A 24,040-nucleotide genomic window follows, 5' to 3' on the forward strand; every position below is an offset into this window, starting at 1 on the left:
GACCAACTTGTCTATGTCCTTTTGAAGTTCCACATTATCTTCCTCACTGTTCACAGTGCTTCCAGGTTTTGTATCATCTGCAAATTTTGAAATTGTGCCCTGTGCACCAAGGTCTTGGTCATTAATATATATCAGGAAGAGCAAGGGTCCCAACACTGACCCCTGGGGAACTCCACTACAAACCTTCTTCCAGTTCGAAAAATATCCTTTAACCACTACTCTCTGTTTCCTATCACTCAGACAATTTTGTATCCATGTTGCTTCGTCCCTTTTATTCCATGAGCTATAACTTTGCGCACAACTCTGTTGTGCAGCACTATATCAATGCCTTTTGGAGGTCCATGTACAGCACATCAACAGCATTGCCCTCATTAGCTCTCTCTGTTACCTCCTCAAAAAACTCTAGCAATTCAAACAATATTTTCCTTAACAAATCCATGTTGGCCTTCCTTTATTAACATGTATTTGTCCAAGGAACTATTAATTTTGTCCCAAATTACTTTTTCTAGAAGTTTCCCCAACACCAAAGTTAAACTAAAAGCAAAATACTGCGGATGCTGGAAATCTGAAACAAAAACAAGAAATGCTGGAATCACTCAGCAGGTCTGGCAGCATCTGTGGAAAGAGAAGCAGAGTTAACGTTTCGAGTCAGTGACCCTTCTTCGGAACCCAAAGTTAAACTGGCTGGCCTGTAGTTGCTGAGCTTATCTTTACACCCTTTTTGGAACAAGATGTAACAATTGCAATTCTGCAGTCCTCTGGCACCACCTCTAAGTCTATGGAAGACTGGAAAATTACGGCCAGTACCTCTGCAATTTCCTTTCTCACTTCCCTAGAGATGATCCTTGGATACATTCATCCAGTCCTGGTGTCTTATCAACTTTATGTATAGACAGCCTATCCAATACCTCCTCCTTATCAATTTTAAATCCTTCTATTAATTACCTCCTCTTTCACTGTGGCCTGGGTAGCATCTTCTACCTTGGTAAAGACAGATGCAAAGATTTCAATTAATATCTCAGCTATGCCTTCTGCCTTCTGCCTCCTTGCGTAAATCCCCTTTCTGGACCCCAACCGGCCCCAGTCCTCCTTTTACTCTTTATGCTCCTATTGTTATGACCGAGGTGGGAGGAATCCACTGTTTATTCTAGTGCCACTTCTCCACAACATAGATTTAAATGTTTTCCCACTTACCGATGCAGTCAATCATCGACTCTATTTTTATCCCAGAATAAAGCACACCAACCAGGTTTCTTTAATAAACAACAAAATTATAAGTTTGTTATAAAACAAGTCTTAACCAGTAATGAAGTAAAGCATGAACACACAGATTGAAATATTAAAGGTCCCTTTTTACCTTACACACACACACACACGCACGCACGCACGCACGCATGCACGCACGCACGCACGCACGCACACACACACACACACACACACACACGTTAGCCACAAAAATAAAAAAGATTTTTGTTTCGAGCTCTGTTACAACAAAACAGACACAAAAAAGCACTTAGGCTGAATATTTGCTCAATCTTAAAAACAAAAAACATGAGATATGTTGTGTTCCAAAATTGGCGTACTTTCTAGACTCTAAGTATACATAGACAGGTCAATGGGATCTTTTAGAACTGTTCTTTTCAGGCAGCATTGAGAATTAATTTAGCAGGCTTTTCTTCAAAGACAGGAGACGAAATGAGTTGTCACAGTGGACATCTAAGGGTCTTTTAGAGAGCTGCTGGAAAGCTGAGCTGGGTTGTGGACTTGTCTCTTTCTTTGGGAATTCTTTTCCCTCCTTTGGGAGTTCTCCACTCTCTTTGGAAGTTCTCCCCCTTTTTAAAGAAATGGTACAGGCTAGGCTCAGCTGGGGCTCTCCTTCAGCTTTATTATTAAAAACCCCAACCCCTTTTTAACAGTTTATTCCCAACTCAAAACAATTCAAAAGTGCAAGCAGAAACAGAAAGTCCACTGTCTGACTTGTCACTTCTCTGCACACATCTGCCCCAGTTGCCAGGGTTTCTGTTCTATTTTTCACCAGAGTCTTGTGACAAAAAGTAAACGTTGTTGTCAAACAAGTCCTTTCAGTGTCCTCTTCGTGATCCTTTTGGAAAAAAAAACTGGTATAACATTTCTTCGGTTTGACTATGAATCCTCAAAAATATATTTAACAAAAACAGAAGCACTTTTGTAACACTGTAGAAGACATTGGGGTTAACTTTTATGTTAACTGCCTGTCTCCTTTCATACTCTCATACTTTGTTTCTCTTATTTGCTTTTTCACTTCCACTCTGAACCTTTTATATCCAGCCTGGTTCTCAATGGTATTTTCTAAATGACATCTGTCTTAAGCACACTTTTTCTTCTTTATCTTAATTTCTATCTCTTTTGATATCCTGGGAGCTCTGGCTTTACTCACCCTACCTTTCCTTTTTGAGGGACTATACCTTGACTGTGCCCAAAATATTTCTTCTTTTCTTTGAAAGTAATGCATTGTTCAGGTATTGTTTTTTCCTGCCAGTTTTTGATTCCAATTTATCTGGCTCAGATCCTTTCTTACCCCAATGAAGTTTGCTTTCCCCCAGTTAATTACTGTTACTCTGGATTGTTGTTTAACCTTTTCCACAGCCAAACTAAACTTTATGATACAATTCTCACTGTCCCATAAATGTGGTCGCCGACTGACAATTAATCAGCTTGGCCTACCTCATTCCAAAGATCCAGGTCCAGCAGTGCCTCCCCTTTCGTCGAACTGGAAACATACTGCTCTCAAAAACTTTCCTAAACACACTTTTGGAACTCTTGCCCCTCTCTGCCCTTTACACTACTATGAGCCAAGTCTATATTTGGATAATTAAAGTCCCTTTTATAATTAATGCCTGATTCCTCCTGAGGTCCCCAGCATCACAGCTGCCAGTCTTCAGCTAATTTGATTCACTCCGTGTGATATCAAGAAATGACTGAAGGCATTGGACGCTGCAAAGGCTATGGGTCCTGACAACATAAGAACATAAGAAATATTCCGGCAATAGAACTGAAGACCTGTGCTCCAGAACCTGCTGCGTTCCTAGCCAAGCTGTTCCGGTACAGCTACAACACTGGCATCTACCTGACAATGCAGAAAATTGCCCAGGTATATCCTGTACACAAAAAGGAGGACAAATCCAATCCAGCCAATTACCATCCCATCAGTCTGTTCTTGATCATCAGTAAAGTGATGGAAGATGTCATTGACAGTGCAATCAAGTGGCACTCGCTTAGCAATGACCTGCTCAGTGACGCTCAGTTTGGGTTGTGCCACGGCCACTCAGTTCCTGACCTCATTACAGCATTGGATTAAACATTGACAAAAGAGCTGAACTCAAAGGTGAGGTGAGAATGACTGCCCTTGGCATCAAGGTAGCATTTGACTGAGTGTGGCATCAAGGAGCCCTAGCAAAACTGGAGTCAATGGGAATCACAACTCACGACTGGTTGAAGTCGTACCTAGCACAAACAAGGATGGCTGTGGTTGTTGGAGGGCAATCATCCCAGCTCCAGGGCATCACTGCAGGAGTTGCTCAGGGTACTGTCCTCGGCCCAACCATCTTCAGCTGCTTCATCAATGACCTTCCTTCAATCATAAGGTCAGAGGTGGGGATGTTCGCTGATGATTGCACAATGTTCAGCACCATTCGTGACTCCTCAGATACTGAAGCAGTCTGTGTAGAAATGCAACAAGACCTGGATAATATCCAGGCTTGAGCTGATAAGTGGCAAGTAACATTCATGCCACACAAGTACCAGGCAATGACTATCTCCAACAAGAGAGAATCTAACCATCTCTCCTTGACATTCAATGGCACTATGATCACTGAATCCCCCACTATCAGAATCCTGGGGGTTACCATTGACCAGAAACTGAACTGGAGTAGCCAAATAAATACCGTGGCTACAAGAGCAGGTTAGAGGCTAGGAATGCTGCGACGAGAAACTCACCTCCTGACTCCCCAGCCTTCATGTAATATTCAGCGCAGTGGCTCATTTAAATGGCTGGGGTGGAACACCCACCCCGATAGTGTGGTGGGGGTGGTTGGTCCATCCCCGGCAATGGCATCAGAAGCCCTTGCACAGGCGCTGATGCCATTTTTAAAGAGCTTCAAACCCTTCCATTTAATTTAAATATTTAAAAAAAGAGGTTTCAAAACATTTTTAAAATATTTAATTTTCCCCTCTCCCCCCCCACAAAACACTTTCCCTGCCCACCTGCCCTTTCCCCCCAAAAAGTTCATAAACAGTGCCCTGTAACCCTTCCCATCATCCCCTACACCAATCAAATAAGTTTGACCCCAGCCCCTCCTCCTGTACTGGAAAACCTACCCGCTCGCCTTCCCCACCAGTGTTCTGCCTTGGATAGTCATTAATTCAGGTATTTACATATTGAAATTGGTCTCCCATTGCCGAGCAGTGGCGGGGGGAGGGGTGCGCCGCCAGCAATATGGGGCCAGATCTTTCTGGTGTCGCGGTCCGTGCTGGGCCTTTCCCGGAGGTATTTTCCAGCACCCCCCGCCCCGCCCCGCCATACCCCTCTGATGTCGGAGGGTCTGTACAATTCAGCCTATCATCTCTGTTTCTGTCTTCACGTATGCTGCAGACCTGCTGAGTATTTCAAACATTTTCTGAATCATTGAGGAGATCACTAACATGGTAGCTAGGGGGTTGCTCCATGGGTGTTGTCTATATGGACTTTCTTAGGCATTTGATAAGGGTTCATTTAAAAGAATGTTATAAAAACTAAAAGTGCACAAAATTGGAGATGACCTTATGCTGGTTCGTAATTGGTTGGGAGATTGGAGACAGAGAAGAGAATAAAGGGAATCGACTCAGATTGGTGGATTGTAACAAGTGGTGCATCAGCTTTTCACCATACATATCAAAGACTTGGATGAAGGAATAGAGAACTGTATATCCAACAAAGAAGGCACTAAGTTAGGAGCAACAGTAAGTTGTGTAGATGGGTGTAGGAAGTTTCAAGATGTGGACAAAATTGTGGCAGATAGAGTTTAACATGTGGAAGTATGAAGTCATCCACTTTGGATCCAAAATAAACACAAATTGGGAGATTTTCATATCAGCAAGAAATCAGGTTTTATAACAGTGCAAAATGATTTGGGTGTCCATGCTGCTACAATCAAAGCAGGTTGAGTACACAATTAATTCAGTCCCATTTCTCCACAGTTCACAGCATATTAATAAATTTTTCCACTTACAGAAACAGCCAATTAGATACTCTATTTGTCCCTGAATAAAGCACATCAACCAGGCTTCTTTAATCAACAACAAAATTAACTGTTTATGATAAAAACCAAGTGAAGTGAATCCATTTAGGAAATGAGATATTAAAGCTCCTTATTTTCCCTTGCCTTCATGCACACACACATACATCCCAAAAAAAAAACGATTAACCCAAGAAAAAAGAATTGTAGTTTACAGCTGTTTCATTGGAATGAATGAAAGGAATAATAAAAAAAAATTTAGTCTGTCACGAGCTGGCAGGCTTCAGTTTGGTGAGGTGTCCCAAAGTCAAATAGCCGAATGCCACTCAAAATCTTTCCGGGGAGGTCAATGAACAGTCTGTGATGGGTAGGAACTTTAACTGTAGAATGCTTCACATAAGGTCTTCCATCAGGGGTGTAGCAATGGGTCCTCTTAGGTCTTACAGCATCAGTATAGTAATAGAAGATATCTTCAAATTTCAGGATCTCTTAAAACACAGGAGGCAAGAGGAACCACACGATGCAGGGATTCTTCAGAGACAGGAGGCAAAGGAAACTGCCGCATTTGAAATACAGGGTTTCTTCTCAAGCGATGCAGGATTCCTTTACAGAGAGGTAATACTTTTTCTCGGTCTTATTCAGATAACCAGGCAGGTCAAAGAGTCATAGAGACATACAGCACAGAAACAGGCCCTTCGGCCCATCGTGCTTGTGCCAGCCATCAAACACCGAACTATTCTAATCCCATTTTCCAGCACTTGGCCCATAGCCTTGTATGCTATGGTGTTTCAAGTGCTCATCTAAATACTTCTGAAATGTTGTGATGGTTCCTGTCTCTACCACCTCTTCAGGCAGTGCGTTCCAGATTCCAACCACCCTCTGGGTGAATTTTTTTTTCCCCAAATGCCCTCTGAACCTCCTGCCCCTTACCTAAAATCTATGCCCCCTTCTTATTGACCCCTCCGCTAAGGGAAAAAGTTTCTTCCTATCTAATATATCAATGCCACTCATAATTTTGTATACCTCAATCATGTCCCCCCTCAGCCTTCTCTGCTCCAAGGAAAACAAACCCAGCCTTTTCAGTCTCTCTTCATAGCTGAAACATTCCAGCCCAAGCAACATCTGGTCAATCTTCTCTGCACCATCTCCAGTGCAATCACATCTTTCCTATAGTGTGGTGCCCAGAACTGTACACAGTACTCCAGCTGTGGCCTAACTAGCGTTTTATACATCTCCATCATAACCTCTCTACTCTTATATTCTATGCCTTGGCTAATAAAGGCAAGTATCCCATATGCCTTCCTAAACACCTTATGTACCCATGCTGCTGCCTTCAGTGATCTATGGACAAGTACACCAAGGTCCCTCTGACCTTCTGTACTTCCTAGGGTCCTACCACCCATTGTATATTCCCTTGCCTTGTTAGTCCTCCCAAAATGCATCACCTCACACTTCTCAGGATTAAATTTCATTTGCCACTGCTCCACCCCACTCTTCCCTGCTTATTCTCTTGCCCTAACTATACTTATAAAATGCCTTAGGATTTTCCTTTATCTCGCTCGCCAGTGTTTTTTCATGTCACCTCTTCGCTCATCTAATTGTTTTTTTAAGTACCCCCCGACACTTTCTATACTCCTCGAGGGCCTCCGCTGTTTTCAGCACTCCTTTTTTTTCCTGATGCAATCCTCTATATCTCTTGAAATCCAGGGTTCCCTGGACTTGTTGGTCCTACCCTTCATCCTAACAGGTACATGTTGGCTCTGAACTCTCACTATTTCCTCTTTGAATGACTCCCACTGGTCTGATGTAGATGTTCCTACAAGTAGCTGCTCCCAGTCCACTTTGGCCAGATCCTCTTTTATCATACTGAAATCGGCCTTCCCCCAATTCAGTGCCTTTATTTTCAGTCTGTCTTTATCCTTTACCATAACTACCTTAAATCTTACAGAGTTATGGTCTGTATCCCTGAAATGCTCCCGCACTGAATCTTCTACCACTTGTCCAGCTTCTTTCCCTAGGATTAGGTCCAGTACTGCCCATTCTCTTGACGGACTTTCTACGTACTGGTTCAAAAAACTCTCTTGTTCACATTTTAAGAATTCCGCCCCCTTTAAGCCTTTCACGCTAAGAGTATCCCAGTTGATATTAGGGAAGTTGAAATCCCCTACTATTATTAACCTATTATTTTTACACCTATCTGAGATTTGCCTACATATCTGCTCCATCTCTCCCTGACTATTTGGAGGCCTGTAGTACGCTCCCAGCCAAGTGATTGCCCCCTTTTTGCTTTTAAGTTCTGCCCATATGGCCTCATTTGAGGAACCTTCTAAGATATCATCCCTCCTTACTGCAGTAATTGACTCCTTGATCAACAGTGCAATACCACCACCTCTTTTATCCCCTCCCCTGTCACATCTGAAGATTCTATCCCCTGGAATATTGAGCTGCCTGTCCTGTCCATCCCTCAACCATGTCTCCGTGATAGCAATATTATCATAATCCCATGTGCTAGTCAATGCCTTCAATACATCTGCCTTACTAGTAAGACTCCTTGCATTAAAATAGATGCAATCCAGCCTCGCATTTTTCACTTGTGCCTTAACAGGTCGATATTTGCTCTGCCTTCCAGACTGACTCTGTTTCTCTTCTATATTTGACTGTGCATCACCCACTACTGTACCTCCACTCTGTATCCTATCGCCCTGCCAAATTAGTTTGAACTCCCACCCAAACAGCACTAGCAAACCTCCCAAAAAGAATGTTGGTCCTGTTCCGGTTCAGGTGCAACCCGTCCAACTTGTACAGGTCCCACCTTTGCCAGAAACAGTCCCAGTGATCCAGGAAACTAAAGCCCTCCCTCCTGTAACATTTCCTCAGCCATGTATTAATCTGCTCTATCTTCCTATTCCTATACTCACTAGCATGTGGCACCGGAGTAATCCAAAGATTACAACAATTGAAGTCCTGCTTTTTCATCTGCTATCTAGCTCCCTAAATTCTTGTTGCAGGATCTCATCCCTCTTTCTACCTATGTCGTTGGTACCAATGTGTACCACAACCTCTGACTGTTTACCCTCACCCTTCAGAATGTCCTTCGGCCGCTCCGTGACATCCTTGACTTGAGCACCAGTGAGGCAACATACCATCCTGGAGTCATGTTTGAGGCCACAGAAATGCCTAACTGTACCCCTTACGATAGAATCCACTATCACAATAGCTCTTCCACTCCTTTTCCTTCCCTCCTGTGTAGCTGAGCCGCCCGTGGTGCCACAAACTTGGCTCTTGCTGCACTCCCCTGAGAAGCTATCTCCCCCAGCAGTATTCAAAATGGAAAATCCGTTAGAAAGGGAGATGGACCCAGGGGACTCCTGCACTACCTGCCTAGTTCTTCTACACTGCCTGGCAGTTACCCATTCCCTTTCTGTCTGAGCAGTCTTTACCTGTGGTGTGACCACGTCCCTGTACCTGCTATCCACGATGATCTCAGCCTCATGGATGCTCCACAGTGTCTCCAGCCGCCGCTCCAGATCAGAAACGCGGATTTCGAGTAGCTGCAGCTGGAGATACCTCCTTCACACGCATTTGCCCTGGACACTGGAAGTGTCCCTGACTTCCTACATTGCACAGGAGGAGCACTCCACGTTACCGAGCTGCCCTGTCATGACTTACCCTTAAATTATCCCCTTAAATTACCCATCAATTAGATTATTTACACGAGGGACCTTGATTCCCTAAAAAAGCAATACCTACTATATTAAAAAAAACTGTAACCTTTCCCTTTACTTTAGTTACTAACTCAGCTATTTGGAGTTATTCCCTAACAGCAGTGACTCACCAACCAATCACCTTGCAGCTTTCCTATGATGTCGCTGTTGGCTTTTTTTTTCAAAACTCCGGCGCGCTTGAAGAGGTCCAACTACTCTCCACTCTTGAAGGTAAGTCAAGGCCCCGAGCCTTGTGCTGGATTTATCCGATCCCGGGTCTCAGCATTTCCACATTGGTCCGACGGCTCTCCGCTCCTGAAAGTAAGTGAAGGCCCTGAGCCTTGCACTGGATTTATCCGCTCCCGGATCTTGGCGTTTCCACACAGGTCCAACTGCTCTCCGCTCCTGAAGGTAAGTGAAGGCCCCGAGCCTTCAAAACGTCAAAATCAAAATTCAAATGCCTGCTTTTTGTCCAAACTCACTGGCTTTTTAAATTTCCAAACTGAAAGCAAAACCTTCCTGAAACAAGTCACGTGCCCAGTCACAAAGTCTCCCTTGTCACTCAAAGAGTAGCTCTGAGGTTAAACCCCTTGCTGGTTTCCTTCAAATTACCTGCTTTCCTGTCCTTGTTTACAAGTTCAGCTTTTGTTGAACTTCCTTTTAAAATATCCATAACCTCAATGTCCACTGAAATCCTTTTCAGTTTTTTAAAACACACAGGATCCTAAGTTTTTAAAAGAAAATCAAAATCCTTGTAACAATGTCCACAAATCACTAAATGTAACTGAAAAGGTGACTGAATTGTTGTCCTTTAGCTCTTTGGCTCAAGGGAGCTGCAATACAATGAGAAGAAATTATTCTTCAGTTGTACAGAGTCTTGGTCTGACCCCATTGGGACCAGTTCATTCAGTTTGGGCACCGATCCTCAGGAAGGAGAGATTAGCCTTAGAGGTGGTATAGAATATATTGACTGGAATAATGGCAGAGCTGAAAGGATTAAATTATGAGGACAGTTTGTATAAAGGTGTCTTGTTTTCCCTTTAGCTTGAAAGCTTGGAGAGTGATTTACTCGAGGCTTTTTCAATGTTAATGGAATTCAATAGCGTAACTGCAGAGAACCTATTTCTTCTGGTGGGAATTCATGACAAGAGGACACAATCTTAAAATTAGAGCTCAGCCAATCCAGAGTGAAATGAGGAAGCAATTGTTCTCACAAAGGTGGTGGAAATATTACATTTACTGAACAAAAGGCTGTGGATTCTGGGTGAATTGAAATTTTCAGGACTAAGATTGATAGATTTTTATTAGGTATGAGTAATAAGGGATATGGAGCAAATACCAGACTTGAGATATAGAGCAATCATGATCTAATTGAATGGTGAAACAGGCAAGAGTCTGAATAGTCTACTGCTGTTTATCGGAAAGTAAGGGCAGCTTGAGGATTTCTGCAGGTTAAAGGCATCATTGCAGTTCCCAGGAATCCTGCTGCACACGTCCATGATGTGTTACATCATCACACACCAACTGGATATGCAAGCAATGAAATGCCTTTGTTCCAATCTTTCGATCTTATTTCTGCCTCCATATCCTCTAGATTTATTTCATAGATTAAAACAAGTTTGACTTTAATGACAAGCAATTTGTTGCTAAATATGAACATACGAAGTAGGAGCAGGAGTAGGCCACTCGGCCCCTCGAGCCTGCTCCACCATTCAATAAGTTCATGGCTGAACTGATTACTCCACATTACCACCTACCCCCATTTACCTTCCGCCCCCTTGCTTATCAAGAATCTATCTACCTTTACCTTAAAACTATTCAATCTCTGCTTTCACTGCCTTTTGAGAAAGAGAGTTCCAAAGACTCAAGACCCTCTGAGAGAGAAAGATTTCTCCTCATCTCTGTCTTAATAAGGTGACCACTTATTTTTAAACAGTGACCCCTAGTTCTGGATGCTCCCACAAGGGGAAACATCCTTTCCACATCTACCCTGTCAAGACCCCTCAGGATCTTATATGTTTCAATCAAGTCGCCTCTTACTCTTCTAAATTTCAGTGGATACAAGCCTAGCCTGTCCAATCTTTCCTCATAAGACAGCCCACCCATTCCAGGTATTAGTCTAGTGAACCTTCTCTGTGCAGCCTCCAATGCATTTACATCCTTCCTTAAATAAGGAGACCGATACTGTACACAGTATTCCATATGTGGTCTCACCAATGCCCTGTACAGCTGAAGCATAACTTCCCTACTTTTGTATTCAAGTCCCCTCACGATAAGCGATAACATTCTAGTAGCTTTCCTAATTACGTGCTGTACCTGCATACTAACCTTTTGTGATTCATGCACTAGCACACCCAGATCCCTCTGCATCTCACAGCTCTGAAATCTCTCAACATTTCGATAATATGCTTCTTTTTTATTCTTCCTGCCAAAGTGGACAATGTCATAGTTTCCCACATTTGCCAGGTCTTTGCCCATTCACTTAAACTAAACCTTTGTAGCCTCCTTATGTCCTCTTCACAAGTTAATTTCCTACCTATCTTTGTGTCATCAGCACATTTAGCAACCATACCTTCGGTCCCTTCATCTAAGTCATATATATCAATTGTCAAACGTTGAGGCCCCAGCACAGATCCCTGTGGCACACCACTCGGTACATCTTGCCAACCAGAAAATTACCCATTTATGCCTACTCTCTGTTTCCTGTTCACTAGCCAATCTTCTATCCATGCCAATATGTTACCCCAACCCCATGAGCTTTTATTTTTTGCAATCTGTGTGGATTTTCGCCAGGTGCTCCGGTTTCCTCCCACATCCAAAGACTTGCAGGTGATAGGTAAATTGGCTGTTCTAAATTGCCCCCAGTGTAGGGAGGTGATAGGGAATATGGGATTACTGTAGGGTTAGTATAAATGGGTGGTTGTTGGTCGGCACAGACTCGGTGGGCCGAAGGGCCTGTTTCAGTGCTGTATCTCTAAATAAATAAAATAAAATAAAAATATAACCTTTGATGTGGCACCTTATCAAATGCCTTCCGAAAATCTAAGTATAATACATCCACTGGTTCACCTTCATCCACAACACATGTAACTCCCTCAACGAACTCCAATAAATTGGTTAAATACAATTTCCCTTTCACAAAACCATGTTGACTCTGCCTGATTATCTTGAATTTTTCTAAGTGTCCTGCTATAATATCTTTAATAGTAGCTTCTGGCATTTTCCCTAAGACAGATGTTGAGCCAACTCGCCGTAGTTTCCTCCTTACTTGCTCCCTCCCTTTTTGAATAAAGGAGTTACATTTGCTCTTTTCCAATCTAATGGAAACTTCTGCCCTAATAAACGTAAAAGTCTTGAGTCCATCCGACTTCTGATGTCACACTTTATTATTACAGATGCAAAGCCTAGATAAATATAATGTATAAAAATAAGAGGAAGAGTCAGGCATTTCCTGCTGCTTTTTCTGACCTGAGGGAAGCCAGGCATTTACAACTAGCTGTCAATCCACCCAGAAATAATTACCTTCTGACCTCGGGATGTGATGAATGCAGCATTTAGATGTTGGGGTCTTCAAGGTCAAGTGAAACACAATGCTACTTTGCAGAAGAATAATGTATTGAGTGTTTCATGGTATAATGTCTCTGCCCTAATATACAGTTGAATTACTAAGCAAAGCCACAGGAGATTTTCTACTGAAAAATAATTAAATATATGTGATGTAATCATTTTCAATTCTGGACCTAAATTATGAACTCAATTCGCTAATTCCACAAGTTGCCTATTGACTCCTCCCCCATTTTCCTGACAGCTGAACTCATTCTGGGGTTTGTCGCTCAGGTGCTGCTCACACTCTGCTTTCCTGTCCAAGTGAACATTATGACTGCAATAGGACATAGATAGGCTAGCAGAATGGGAGATAAGTGGCAAATGACGATTAATTCAGAGAAGTGTGAGGTGATGCATTTTGGCAGAATGGAGAGGGAGAGGCACTGTGGACTTAATGGCATAGTTTTAAAGATTGTGCAGTGACAGAAGGATCTGGGGGTTCATGTGCATAGATCCTTGAAGATGGCAAGACATATTGAGAGAGTAGTTAGCAAAGCATGTGGGATCTTGGGCTTCATAAGTAGAGATACTGAGTACAAAAGCAGGGACGTTATGCTGAACCTTTATAAAGCTCTGGTTGGGCCACAACTAGACTATTGAGTCAGTAAGATCGCACATTGTGGATCTTCTATTGTAAATCTCTGACAGAAAATCACAGCACTACCTTCTGGATTGCTGCTGTAAACTGAAACTTCATTATTGACTCTCTCTCCAGTGACACACTGCAGATGCTACACCAAGTATATACGGCAGCCTCAAATGAACAATTCACTACATATCAAATGAACAATAAATGAACAATACACTACATTCCACCCCTTCTTGGTAAATGTGAGTTTCAATGGTTTGTTTACAATTGTTCTGTTTGGACATTACTACAGTTTATAACATAGTCGCTTAAGTATGGAGGATGTTTTCACTCAGAGGTAGGATAATAACGTGTGACAATAGGTGTTGTCTCAACTAACTCATGTGTTTCATCTGAAGTGTCGATGTCTGGATCAGACACAATGCTTGCGGATGGTGCTTGCAACACTTTGAACAATGATGTGTTTCGTGTGATAATTTGAGAACCAGGTTTAGCAATGATCAGTGATCTTCTTGTGTTGGTGACAACAAATGGATGGATGTTAGGAGTGTGGTTTTCTTTCCAACATAACCATCACATTTTAGAAGCACTTTGTCTCCTGGCTTTAGCGGTTTGGTTCTGAGTTTCATATTTCACTCTGTGTTTGCTTTCATTTGATCTTTCTGTCCTCGATCATGCTCCCATACATGTTGATTACGTGGGGAGAGGCGGGACATTCGGCGCAGTGAGAGAGTCTTTTCTGGCAGCAAAGCAGAAAGTGCTGCAGAAATCCAGCAGGTCAGGCAGCATCTGTGGAGAGAGAAGCAGAGTTAACTTGTCCAAATTCACAGCGCTGAAAGTTAACTCTGCTTCTCTCTCCACAGATGCTGCATGACCTGCTGAGTGACCCCAGCACTTTCTGTTTTGCTGCCACATACTTACCCTGCTGTGTCCCAGTGTCCTGTGAAGTTGCGATCCTCTTCTCCCACTCGGGTTTAACATTCCTTCTTGTAGGCATGCCGCATCTGGGTGAGTTATCTTAATTTTGCACATTCCAGGATGTGACACTTCAATAGACTATAAAAGGTATTACAGAGGTTTACAGAGAACACACTGACACAAATGGGAATGCACGGGTGTCACAGTAACGTAAATACGTCTTTCACTAAATGTTCCTCACCAACCTGTGTGTCCTTTCTCTGTGTGAATGATGTGTGCCAGCATATAGCGCCAATGTCACATCCCTTTGCACTGTTGGCCTTCCAGGAGAGCCAACGTATGCAATAACATCGTTGCCATGCTATCATTACTTATGAGCGTCTCCACGCATGCAGTGACATGGACATTGGCTCAGTCAGCTGCTGCCTCTAATGGTTTACACAGGGATGCTGCAGATGTGGACTGGTGCACAGCAGGTGAGCGAGGGTGATGTGTGGCTTGCCAAACTCATGTCGATTCCTATGGAGCAGACAGCCTTTGTCTGATAAGCCACTTCCGTACGTCCCTAGCTCACTGCTAGCCCTGCGTGCAGAGCCTGGGTGCCATCTGCCCTCCCATGCGTCTTTCATGTTGTAGGTCCTCAGCGTCCTCATAGTCAAAGGAGGAATCCTGTTGACGTCTCTCCTCACCATGCCAGGCCTGGCCCCTATTGGGTGCATAGTTGTGCAGAACAGCAAAGAAAGGAGCTGGCCTTTTTGGCCTATAGTACAGGGCATCACCCTATCCATCCAGGCATTGGAGGTGCTCTTTGAGCATGCTGATCTGCTGCTCATTGGTGGCTCAGGTAGCTCAGTGGCTGGCGATGTATCTCTCCTCTGCAGCAGTGGTGGAGTCTCTCACTGGAGTCGGGAGCCATGTCTGCAAAGGATAGCCCTTATCTCCATGAAGCCACCCCTCCATCTGAGCCAGTTCAGTGAACAGCGGTGGCAGCCGGGACTGGTGCAAGACCCAGGTGTCATGGCAGCTGCCTGAGAAGTGAACAAAGAACAAAGAACAGTACAGCAAAGAAACAGGCCATTCGGCCCTCCAAGCCTGCGCTGATCTTGATGCCTGCCTAAACTAAAACCTTCTGCACTTCCGGGGACCGTATCCCTCTATTCCCATCCTATTCATCTATTTGTCAAGATGGCTCTTAAACGTCATTATCGTACCTGCTTCCACCACCTCCCCCGGCAGAAAGTTCCAGGCACTCACCACCCTCTGTGTAAAGAACTTGCCTCGCACATCCCCTCTAAACTTTGCCCCTCGCACCTTAAACCTATGTCCCCGAGTAACTGACTCTTCCACCCTGGGAAAAAGCTTCTGACTATCCACTCTGTCCATGCCGCTCATAACTTCGTAAACCTTTATCATGTCACCCCTCCACCTCCGTCGTTCCAGTGAAAACAATCCGAGTTTATCCAACCTCTCCTCATAGCTAATGCCCTCCAGACCAGGCAACATCCTGGTAAGCAGCCGCGGTGATCACATACCAGCTTCACCGAGATTGAGAGGGCTCCTTTAATGGTGACGTCTGCAGGTGGTAGCCTGGCAGTAGGCCTGATGGCCACATGAGTGCAGTCTATGAACATTACAACCTATGGTTCTCCGGCAATGATGCCAGAACCAATGGCCCTCTGGGCCTGGCTGTGAGAGTCTGTCCTGAAGCGGACATCCTCACTGGCCCTCCGATGCAGGGCATTGGTGTCCTCCCTGATGCAGCGGTGCACTGCCGACTGTGTGACCCCATAAAGGTCTCTGGTGGGCCCCTAAAAGGCTGCACAGGCATCAGGCTTGAAAACCGCTGCCACTACGAGGAATAATAACATGGGATGTTCATCGAGCCCATGGACTGCAGGTTATCTTTGAGCAGGGCACAGAGACGTAACACCACCCTCTCTATATGCGCAATCTCCTCTAACACTGGTGCTCTGACATCCGATGGCATGTCATGTGGGGCCTGTGGATGCATGGCAAATGTAATGGCAGGGTCCCCTTGGTAGTTACTGCTCATGACCGGGGACCTCTACATGGATCGCACCTGCCTGTTGATATTGCCTCTGGTGCATACAGATCCTCTCATGCTAAGGATCACACAATGTAGGATGAGCCATACCTATTTCCATGTGATACATAAAGTTGAACCCTGCATATATTCAAAGGTTCCTAACAGGGCATGGATTGCTGTTGATGGGTACATCAGCTGCTTTCCTGGATCAACTATGTGGCGTGCCATGGCTTTGCTCATCTTGGCCAACACTCAGTGTGGCACAGCATGACCACATCAAGATCCTACCAGTTGAATCATTTGTCCCCACCATCCATATAATCTTAATGCTCCTGCCATTTCCGGCACCCTCCCCTCACACAGGGTGCCTAGAATACCATTGCCCCCTCACAAACATAAAGCGTACATTGTTAACAGGGGGATGGTGCACGCTACCTCCCTTCATGCCAGCGCAGCTTTTTCTCTAGTATTCCCAGACCCTCTCCCTTCCAGAATGCAGTGTGAGACCCCTGGGTATTGCACCCCCCACTTTAAGAATGCAGAGTTGGACCCCTGCATATTCTCCCCTCCCTCCTCCCTTCCATAATGCAGAGTGTGACCCCTGAATAACAGAGCTCACCTTCGCTGGCCACAACTTCTGCCTCTATGGACCCGCTGGCTTTCCAATTTGTGAACGGGACGGCACGTGATGGCCGCCCATTCAGCGAAAAATCCGCAAGTGTCAGTGGAGAGGCGGCGGGCTGCATAATCAGCAAAGATGAGTATTCTTTACCATACGTTAATTGTAGTGCTGTTGCCGTGCGGTGGGGGGGGAGGGGCGGGGGCCGCACCGAGGTCCAGCCGCCACTGGTAATATGTGGCAGGCCCTTCTCGACGTCGCGGGTCAAGGTGGGCCTCTTCCTACAGCATTTTACCAGCCCCCGTGCCGTGACCGTGGCATTGAGGGGCCGGTAAAATTCAGCCCAGGATGTGTGAAGATGAACGTAGCTGGAAGATTTCCAGTGATTGGGTGAGGACTCGCTCTGTAATTGTAAAGAAAACAAAACAATTCCTGCTTCCAGGACTTGCTGTCAGCACTTGCTGTACGGATCACATTTTGTTGAATCTCTCAACTTCTCCATTAGCTCTTGACCAATAGGGTGTGATTTTTCAGTGAGTTAAGACCAGTTGTTCACAAATTTACTGAACTCATTGTTGTTGAATGGGGGTCCATTGTCACTTCTCATCGTTTGAGGGACTCCAAACAAAGTGAAAATCTGATCAAGCTTCGACATGACTGCTTTCACTGAGATAGACGTAATTATTTCTACAACTGGGAATCTGCTGTAGTCGTCAGTGATAACAAGCAAGTGCTCATCATTGGGAAAGTCTCTGAAGTCTATGCTAACTTCAGTCCATGGGCCTGCAGGTAGCTCAGACATGTTAAGCAGATCATGACGATTTGACATTATGGTTGTTTGACATGGAAAACACTGATTAATGTTGTGCTCCACCATCTGGTCAATACCAGGAACTATAGCTTTTCCTGAAGAAGTTGCTCGTTTTGACAATTCCCTGGTAACCCTCATATGATATTTCAATAACACATTCTCTCAGTGGCTGTGGAATGATGATGCAGTTGCTGTGTAACACAAGATCAAAAGTGGCTGCAAGTGTGAGCTCATTTTGAACATTTTGAAGACCTTGTGGCAGACCTTGTACCAGATCATTGTTGACACCTTCCCCAAAGCATATGAGAAAATGGGTCTTTCACTGAACAGTCAGAAAACAAAACGTCGACCCTTTTCCATATCTTGGGTGCCTCCTCTCGTTGAAAGCAGATATAGATGACAAGGTTCATCATCGCGGCACAGTGGTTAGCACCGCAGCCTCACAGCTCCAGCGACCCGGGTTCAATTCTGGGTACGGCCTGTGTGGAGTTTGCAAGTTCTCCCTGTGTCTGCGTGGGTTTTCGTCGGGTGCTCTGGTTTCCTCCCACAGCCAAAGACTTGCAGGTTGATAGGTAAATTGGCCATTATAAATTGCCCCTAGTATAGGTAGGGGAATATAGGGACAGGTGGGGATGTGGTGGGAATATAGGATTAGTATAAATGGGTGGTTGATAGTCAGCATGGACTTGGTGGGCCGAAGGGCCTGTTTCAGTGCTGTATCTCTAAATAAATAAATCGCCTCCAATGTGCCACATCAGCCTGCAGCTAACTAAGCAAGAGAGTATTTGAGGATCAGGATCTCAAACCTGAGACTAAGATTGTGGTTTACTGGGCAGCAGTGATCCCTATGCTCCTATAAACTTCAGAGACTTGGACAACCTACAACAAGCACCTCAAAGCACTGGGGAAATACCACCAGAGGTGCCTCCGCAAGATCCTCCAAATCCAGTGGCAAGAATGGCGGTTCAACAGCAGTGTACTCTCCCAAGCCAACCTGCCCAGCATCGAGATACGAATCACCCAAAACCAGCTCTGCTTGGCAGGACATGTCATTTGCATGCCTGACACCAGACTCGTGAAGCAGATGTTCTACTCAGAGCTTGGTCACAGCAGGCGACTCCCAGGAGGACAGTGGAAACACTTTAGAGATGTCCTCAAAGCTTCGCTGAAATGATCAAACATCCCCATTGGATCATGGGCATCCCTGGCTCATGACCATTCTAGATGGAGAAAGATCATTGAGGAAGGCATCGTACACCTCGAGGGACTTCATCGCGAACATGCAGTGATAAAATCGAGGTGTCAGAGTTAGCGCACAAACCTCCAAACTACTCATCTACCTGACCCTTCAAGCACCACCTGTCCCTCATGTTGCAGAGTCTGCAGATCACACATTGAACTAATCATCCATTTCAGAACCCATCGAACCGGAGTGGAATCAAATCATCCTTGATCCTAAGGGACAGCCTATGAAGAAGAAGGGTCTAATATCCGATTAAATTTAGAATCAGAAAAGAAAACATTTCACTCGCTGTGCCTGTTTCTCCACTGTCTGTATCTGTCTTTGTAAAATATACGATAGATCGGATTATAAACAGTACTTTAACATATCTAGCTGAAGCCTCTGTTTAATAAGGAAAATATAACAATATATTAGGATGACTTAAACACTATTACTCATTTAAACTGTTGCTAAGCTCACATTGCTAAGTAAACATTAACCTTGTAGGATTGGCACAGCTTTCCAAACTGCAACAGGTCCGAGGCTGGCAAACTGTCCAAAGGAAGATTCCAAGAAAAACAATGGTATCCCAGTAAGTGCCAACATGAGTGTGTAGGGAATAAGAAACGCACCTGGAAAATAGAGAAAAGGACTTCAACAGAGTGTAAAATCGAGTGGAACTAAAACAGGCTTTCAAGCTGAATCTCCTCATTCCCACCAGGCAAATTGGGTTAAAATTACCCCCGAAATCTCTATGAAAGCATGTTTGTCTGTCTCTATCCATCTAATCTGTCTCTCTGTCTGTCTGTTTATATATCTATTTTTATATCTACGTAATCTGTCTGCCCAGAAATATTTTTACTTCCATCTATCCCTATATAGAAAATCAATTTATCTTCATTCTCCCCTATTTTATTGGCCATATCAGGATTGTAATAAGATTTTATGATGCGAATGTACATTAATATATGGGAAATGCTTGACTCTCAGCTGCAGTTCTAAAGGTTCAGTTAAAGAATGAAGTTACAAAGGAATTCCCACCTCGTAATATTCACTTTACCTGAATCAAAGTATTTTCTGTCCCTTTCTGTAATTGTGTTATGATATTTTTACACTTTTGTTCTTGGTTTCTATTAATCCAGTTTTTGGGGGGTTGTGAAGAGCACCTGATACAAGCCGGTATGACCCAACTTAAAAACCTGACCCCAGAGCCTGACTGAGGAGACTGATAACTGAGGATTTCAGAGATTATGCATAGATTGTGTCTGATGGGTACAGTTCAATAATACTTTAAAAATATTCAAAATGAATAAATCATCATTTCTACACAACTGCCAAGGCTCATTCATATTTGTTTTAAAAATACCATTTATTTGATGTGCCACACTCTTAAATACAACTTTAAACCATTACCTTAACACCACCTATGTCACAAGGAAAAATATCTTACAAATAATTTAAAACTGTGAGATTGAATTCATCATTCTTGATAACTAGCATAGTTTAACCCTATATTATTTACCTAAGCAATAAACAATATCCTGTTTCATTGAATTTAATATTCTTTATAAATCAATTAATGGTTTTCTTTATTTCTGCCTTTCTCTCCCCTGTATTTTGGATTTCACTCCAGTACTAGGACTAGGGATAAAGCTATCTCAGATCTCGTATTGTGTAATAAAACAGGGTTATTTAGCAATGTCATAGTAGAAGATCCATTGGGAAATAGTGATCATAATACCATTGAATTTCATGTTACATTTGAAAGTGACACATTTTAATCACAAACAAGAATCTTAAACTTAAACAAAGCCATTTACGAAGGTATGAGGGAAGAACTGGCTAAGGTTAATTGGATAAATAGACTGGAAGGTGTGGTGGCAAATGAACAGTGGGAAACATTTAAAGAAACAATTCAAAGGGTTCAACAAAAGTACAATTCCGTTCAAAAACAAAAACTCATCCAGAAAGACCCATCCGTGGATCACTCAGGAAGTTAAGGAGATTATTAGTCTAAAAGAAGTTTAAAATGTTGATAAACATAGTAGCAAGTCTGATGATTGGGAGTGTTTTAGAAACTAGCAAAGGGTCACCAAACAGTTGATAAAAAGGAAAAAAATAGAATATGAGAGTAAACCAGCCAGCAATATAAAAACAGATTGTTTTAACTTTTATAAGTACATATAAAGGAAAAGTGTAGCCAAAGTAGATGTTGGTCCCTTAGAGGCAGAGACAGGAAAACTTATCATGGGGAATGAGGAAATGGCAGAGGCATTGAACAAATATTTTGTGTCTGTCTTCACAGTAGAAGACATCAGTTCCATACCAGAAATGGGCAGTAACCTAGGGGCTAAAAAGAGTGAGGAAATTAAGGAAATTGATATCAGCTGAGAAAAAATATTGGAGAAACTTGAGGGACTAAAATCTGACAAGTCCCCGGGACCAGATGACCTACATCCTCGGGTTCTAAAAGAGATAGCTGCAGAGATAGTGGATGCGCTGGCTATGATTTCCCAAAATTCCTTAGATTTATGAATGGCCCTGTCAGATTGGAAGTTAGCAAATGCTGCACTGATTTTCAATAAAAGAGGTGTAGAGAAAACAGGGAATAACAGGTCAGTTAGCCTATGATCAGTTGTTGGGAAGATGCTGGAAACTATTATTAAAGAAGTCTTAACAATGCACTTGGAAAAGCATAATATGAATGGAACAAGACAGCATGGTTTTACTGAAGGGAAATCCTGTTTGACACATTTATTAGAGTTTTTTTGAGGATGTAACTATTAGGGTAGATAAAGGGGAACCAGTAGATGTAGTATATCTGGAGTTCCAAGGCATTTGATAAGGTGCCACATAAAAGATTAATGGGCACGATAAGGGCTCACGGTGTTGGGGGTAATACATTAGCGTGGATAGAGGATTGGTAAATAGACAGGAAGCAGAGAATGGGCATAAATGAGGCATTTTCAAGTTGGCAGGCAGTGACTAGTGGGATGCTGCAAGGATCAGTGCTGGGGTTTCAGCTATTTACACTCTATGTTAATGACTTGAATGAAGAGACAGAGAGTAATGTATCTAAGTTTGCTGATGGTACAAAGCTCGGTGGAAAGGTAAGCTGCAGGGAGGATATAGAGAGGCTGCAAAGAGATATAGCCAGGTTAAGTGAGTGGGCAACATGATAGCAAATGGAGTATAATGTAGGGAAGTGTGGAGTTGTTCACCTTGGTCGTAAAAATAGAAAAGCAGAATATTTTTTAAAAATGTGAAACTGGTCAGTGTTGATGTTGAGAGAGACTTGGGGGTACTCATACAAGGAATGCACAAAGTTAACACGCAGGTGCAGCAGGCTATTAGGAAGGCAAAAGATCTGTTGGCCTTTATTACAAGGGTATTGGAGTACAGGAATAAAGAAGTCTCACTTAAATTGTACAGGGCTTTGGTGAGACTTCACCTGGAATACTGTGTGCCGTTTTGGTCTCCATATTTAAGAAAAGATATACTTGCACTTGAGGCAGTGCAGTTAAGATTTACTAAATTGGTCCCTGGGATCAGCGGTTGTTTTATGATGGGAGGCTGAGTAAATTGGGCCTGTATTCTCTGGAGTTTAGAATAATGAGAGGCGATCTAGTTGAGACATACACGATTCTGAAAGGGATTGATAGGGTAGAGGCTGAGAGTTTTTTTCTACTGGTCAGGGAATCGAGAACTCGGGGGCCCAGTCTCAGGATAAGTGGCCAATCATTCAGGACTGAGACGAGGAGAAATTACTACACTCAAACAGTTGTGAATCTTTGGAATTCTCCACCCTAGAGGGTTGTGGAGGCTCCCTCATTGAATAAATTTAAGGATGGAATAGATAGATTTTTGGTGTCACAGGGAATCAAGGGATATGGGGAGCTGGCAGGAAAATGGAATTGAAGCCCAAGATCAGTCATGATTGCATTGAATGGCAGAGCAAGCTCGATGGGTTACTTCTGTTCCTACTTCTTGTGTAATTGTGTTCTTGTGAGTACCTCCTCCATTTCTGTAAGCCAGGTAAGGGAATCTCCAAACATTGCCCAGACCCACAGCACAGCCGATCACTGAGAGCAAGTAATCAGTCTTCGAGGACCAGTTCCCTCGCTCCACATTCTCGTCACTTTCACCCACATGTTTATTGTTTGCTGCCTGGGGGAAAAAGAGGAAATGGCCGACTCAGAAATTAGACTTTGTCAGACTAGAACTCAAGCAAAAAGTAAAGTATTCACCCATTGCACATACACTGTGTTATTCTCCATTTAGCTGTAATCAGTTTGTAATTTGGAAACACCCTGAACCCCGCTGAGAGTCTCTGCAATTCACAATAACCAAAATCCCCAAATCATCAGCACCTCTCAGGGTTTTCCATGAGTTTTCCTGTCATGTTTTGATAAAATACTCACAATGTCCTTTGCAGGGTGTGTTTGGTGATCATTCTGTGAGAACCCAGATAAAACCAATTCCCTCTGGTCCATTTTTGGACACTGATGATCGATTCTTCCACTTGCTCGGGGCTTGGATTTAAATCTTGAGGAAGACGCTTTGGTCCAAACATCTTCAAACTTTGTATTGCTTTGGGACTCTGGTTAAGGATTAATAAGCTCCACACCAGGCAATGATTCTTCCACAGTCAGAAGCCAATCCCTTAAGCTGTTTAAAAGGGGTGTAACTCTATTCACTCAGGGTCTGGTGATATCCAGGTTCTCAGACTATTTCTGTTGTTAATCAATTTGCAGATTAAACATTATTTTTTCAGGTTGACTGCATTAGTTTCCGAACACTCGCTACCAAAGTGCACTTATTCTGCATCTAAAGGTTTGACAGCAGCTGTATTTTTAAAAGTGACAGCACCAAGTGAACCTGGATCAGTCAGGAGCTCAGGCAAGGCAGGACTCTGAATGTAATAAAAACAAGAAATGCTGGAACTACTCAGCAGGTCTGGCAGCATCTGTGGAAAGAGAAGCAGAGTTAACGTTTCGGATCAGTGACCCGAAACGTTAACTCTGCTTCTCTTTCCACAGATGCTGCCAGACCTGCTGAGTAGTTCCAGCATTTCTTGTTTTTATTACATTCAGAGTCCTGCCTTGCCTGAGCTCCTGACTGATCCAGGTTCACTTGGTGCTGTCACTTTTAAAAATACAGCTGCTGTCAAACCTTTAGATGCAGAATAAGTGCACTTTGGTAGCGAGTGTTCGGAAACTAATGCAGTCAACCTGAAAAAATAATGTTTAATCTGCAAATTGATTAACAACAG

At 43.4% G+C, this 24,040-nt stretch overlaps 1 protein-coding gene across 2 annotated transcripts in view; it reads right to left on the minus strand.

Annotated features, from left to right (window-relative positions):
* Positions 1-23,629, minus strand: part of LOC137377791 (sodium- and chloride-dependent neutral and basic amino acid transporter B(0+)-like) — a 97,385-nt gene extending 73,756 nt beyond the window's left edge. The window contains exons 1-3 of one of the 2 annotated variants that reach the window (XM_068047848.1): positions 23,190-23,627; positions 22,782-22,935; positions 19,269-19,400 (exon numbers count right to left, since the gene is read on the minus strand). In XM_068047848.1, coding sequence (XP_067903949.1) covers positions 19,269-19,400; positions 22,782-22,935; positions 23,190-23,261 — 358 coding nt within the window. In that variant the 5' untranslated portion in view covers positions 23,262-23,627. Of the gene's footprint in view, positions 1-19,268; positions 19,401-22,781; positions 22,936-23,189 lie in introns of both variants that reach the window. The other variant, XM_068047849.1, reaches the window with a different exon arrangement.
* Positions 23,630-24,040: the final 411 nt, after the last annotated feature.

Source organism: Heterodontus francisci, chromosome 15, assembly GCF_036365525.1.
Source record: "Heterodontus francisci isolate sHetFra1 chromosome 15, sHetFra1.hap1, whole genome shotgun sequence".
NCBI classification, from domain to species: Eukaryota; Metazoa; Chordata; class Chondrichthyes; order Heterodontiformes; family Heterodontidae; genus Heterodontus; species Heterodontus francisci.